General features: G+C 54.8%; 1 protein-coding gene across 1 annotated transcript; it reads left to right on the forward strand.

Moving 5' to 3' along the window:
• The first annotated feature begins 789 nt into the window (after positions 1-789).
• LOC103236405 (uncharacterized protein C11orf24-like) lies at positions 790-2273 on the forward strand. Its single transcript, XM_037988009.2, is given in 2 exon segments — positions 790-1314; positions 1317-2273. Coding segments are annotated over 2 exon segments (1347 nt in total). The 5' UTR covers positions 790-924.
• Positions 2274-3458: the final 1185 nt, after the last annotated feature.

Here is a 3458-nt window from a genome sequence, read left to right on the forward strand (position 1 = left end):
GGTACAAAAAGCACTAAACCTGAAACTTAGAAGTAAAAGAGACTTTTTTTTTGTATGCCACCACGAACTGCTTGAAATCATGTCCCCAGATCCTCTTTTCCCTCCAATTTGCAGAGTCCCAGTTAAAGCATTGCTCTTCTGAGCACCGAGGACTTGGTAAAAGGACTCTCAGAGGCAGTGGAGAGAGTTCTGCTCTGCATCTAATTTGGGCCAAAGGAGTCAAGTGTCTGTGACCTTGACGCTGGGGATGGGGTGTGGAGTTATTTCCCAGGACACCTGATTCCCTATAAACCCCAATCATACCTTCCACTGAATAAATGATAGCACAACCCTCATGCGGGGCCCTGCAAGACGTTTTGATGTTTGGGCTAGAAATTGCTGAATTTAGAATGGCGGGTTTCCAGATCTGTGATTCTAAAAGAGAAAGAGTCAAGAAAAAAAAAAAAAAAAAAAGAGCTTCTCAGAAATAAAATCCCAAGCAGAGAAATATGAACGAGTCGGGGGCCCGAGCAGGGCGCGCTGCCGGAGCTGCATAGGTTGCGCTGCCGGCCACGTCCCCGCGCTGGGCCGAGGTCTCCTTCCTACAGTCCTAGGGCCGCCGGGCCGCCGCGGGCCTGCTGAGCCCAATGCGTCTATTACCAGAGTGGAGAGTCTGCCATCATCTCACATGTGCCACAAAGGATGGCATGGCCCGGGAGTGCCCCACCACGTGGCTTTCACCCCCTGCAAAGCCGGACCTCGCCCAGTGACACAGTGTCAAGCCCGCAGCTCTCCAAGGAGGAAGACGGCCCAGGCTGGGGGCATGCCCTCAGCCGCGGCCTCTGATCCCTTGGCCAAGCAGGAGAGAACTATTAGCAGCCTGAGGAGCTGGCTGGCTGGGAGCCTCAGGGACTCGCACAACCTTGCTCCCAGCTCACGCTCAAGATGTGGACAGCTCTTGTGGTCATTTGGATTTTCTCCTTGTCCTTATCGGAAAGTCATGCAGCATCCAACGATCCACGCAACTTTGTCCCTAACAAAATGTGGAATGGATTAGTCAAGAGGAATGCATCTGTGGAAACAGTTGATAATAAAACGTCGGAGCAATAAAACTTCTGCCTAACCACGGCAGCAACTTCTCCTGTCACGTTGACCAAAGGGACTTCGGCAGCCCACCTCAACTCTACGGAAGTCAAAACAGAGCACACAAGCAGGACAGACTTGAGTGAACCAGCAACTTCAGGAAGTGCAGCTGATGGTGCGGCCTCCAGTGCTCCCACGACTGCGGCCTCCAGTACGACTGCGGCCTCCAGTGCTCCCACGACTGTGGCCTCCAGTACGACTGCGGCCTCAGTACGACTGTGGCCTCCAGTGCTCCCATGACTGCGGCCTCCAGTACGACTGCAGCCTCCAATGCTCCCACGACTGCCGCCTCCAGTACGACTGCAGCCTCCCATGCTCCCACGACTGCAGCCTCCAGCACTCCCGCGACACTGGTACCCGTCACGCCCATATCCACATCCGCTACTGCCACTGGGCATCCATCTCTCAGCACAGCCCTGGCACAAGTGCCAAATAGCAGCACGGTGCCAAGAACAGCAACCCTGGCCACGTTGGCCACACATGCTCAGACTGTGGCCACCACAGCAAACACGGGCAGCCCCATGAGCACTCGGCCAAGTCCTTCCAAGCACATGCCCAGTGACACCACGGCAAGCCCTGCAGCCCCTACGCGTCCCCAAGCACAAGGTCTCATTAGCCAGGTGTCAGTGGACCAGCCTGTGGTTAACACAACCCCAGAGCCCACCCCCAACCTCACAGTGGTGACCACCACCAAGGCACAAGCCAAGGAGCCAACTGCCAGCCCAGTGCCAGTGCCTCACACCAGCCGAATCCCTGAGGTGGAGGCCACGTCCCCCACGACACAGCCAAGCCCCACGCCATACACCCAGAGAGCCGCTGGGCCAGGCACACCCCAGGCACCGGAACAGGTAGCGACTGAAGCCACACCAGGTACTGATTCCACTGGGCCAACACCCAGGAGCTCAGGGGGCCCTAAGATGCTAGCCATGGACTCCTGCCAGCCCAGCACCCAAGGCCAGTACCTGGTGGTCACCACCGAGCCCCTCACCCAGGCCAAAACTATCCTCCTGGTGGTGCTGTTACTCGGGGTGACCCTTTTCATCACAGTCTTGGTTTTGTTTGCCCTGCAGGCCTGTGAGAGCTACACGAAGAAGGACTACACCCAGGAGGACTACTTAATCAATGAGATGTATGTGGACTCGGAAATGTGAGGGGGCGGGGCCTGGCGGGAAGCCGGGCCCCTTCCTTGTCCTTTCCTTTTGCCTTTGAGACCAAACCAAGTACTTCCAAATTCTTTTGGTGCAATTTAGGAGATATGCCAGATGCTTAAACACATTTAATTGCTGTCAGGTTAATTCCATGATCACTAAAGAGTTGCTGCTTTTTTCAAAAAAAAAAAAAAAAAGAAATATGAATGAGTCTATTGTTGGGGAAAGGGCACCTTTGGAAGCCGATGTGCGTCCTGCTGGTTCTGCCCTGTGGTCTCTCTTTCTTGGATCAGGCCTGCTTCCTCCTGGTGTTCCACAGGCCTAGAGTGAGGTCCTGTTCCGGTCCTCATCAGACCTACACCCGCCATGCTTTTGGTTTCTCTCTTCTCCAAATCCCTGGCTGAGTTGGACAGTCCTGAGGCTCAATTTTTTTCCTGCCATTCCTACAAATCTGCATCCAACCCCTCGGGCATAAGGTATTTTATTGGCAATTCACTGAGAAAAACAGAAGAGGGTCAGACTTATGCAATGATGGAGAAATCCCAGAGGCGGCCAACATCTCAGGGCCTCAGAGCAGCCATTCCCAGAGGGGACAGCAAAGTCGGCTGCCCCCTGTCCCTGCCCCCTCCTTTATTGTCCCGTTTGCTCCACCACAGCCTCCCTCTGCTCCAGCACCTGGGTGGCTCTCCTCGGGATGGGAGTGGCTGTCCAGGTGTGGAAGGCAGTAGTGAAAGCACAGGTGCCGTTGGAGTGTCCCAGATGATGATTCACATCTCAGGGAACTTCGGATGAGAGGTTTAACTTCAATGAAAGATTTTTCTCCCCAAAGGAAAGTCACCTTCAGGTGCTTCCTCATAGGACCTTAATGGATAGATACACGCTACAGAGGGCCCATCAGGGAGCTCACATTTTAAAGGTGGGAGGAGGGAGGCAGAACAGAACAGCATGTTAAAGAGGCCATGGGACCTTCAGCCTAAGTGGTACTTGCTAAGTCAGATGCCCAGAGCAGGCCAGGCAACAAGACAGAGCTGCCCTGGGTCCATATGGCATCTCTGTGTCATTGATGCAATGGGGGCGTTCTTCTGGGACAGGCATCCCCGGTTGGGGCCACTGCTCAGCAAGCAGAGCCTGAGCACCTTCCAGGCCCCGGTACCATGGCAAGGAGCCTCGCACGTGACACACCTGCTC

Source organism: Chlorocebus sabaeus, chromosome 7 (assembly GCF_047675955.1).
Source record: "Chlorocebus sabaeus isolate Y175 chromosome 7, mChlSab1.0.hap1, whole genome shotgun sequence".
Taxonomy (NCBI): domain Eukaryota; kingdom Metazoa; phylum Chordata; class Mammalia; order Primates; family Cercopithecidae; genus Chlorocebus; species Chlorocebus sabaeus.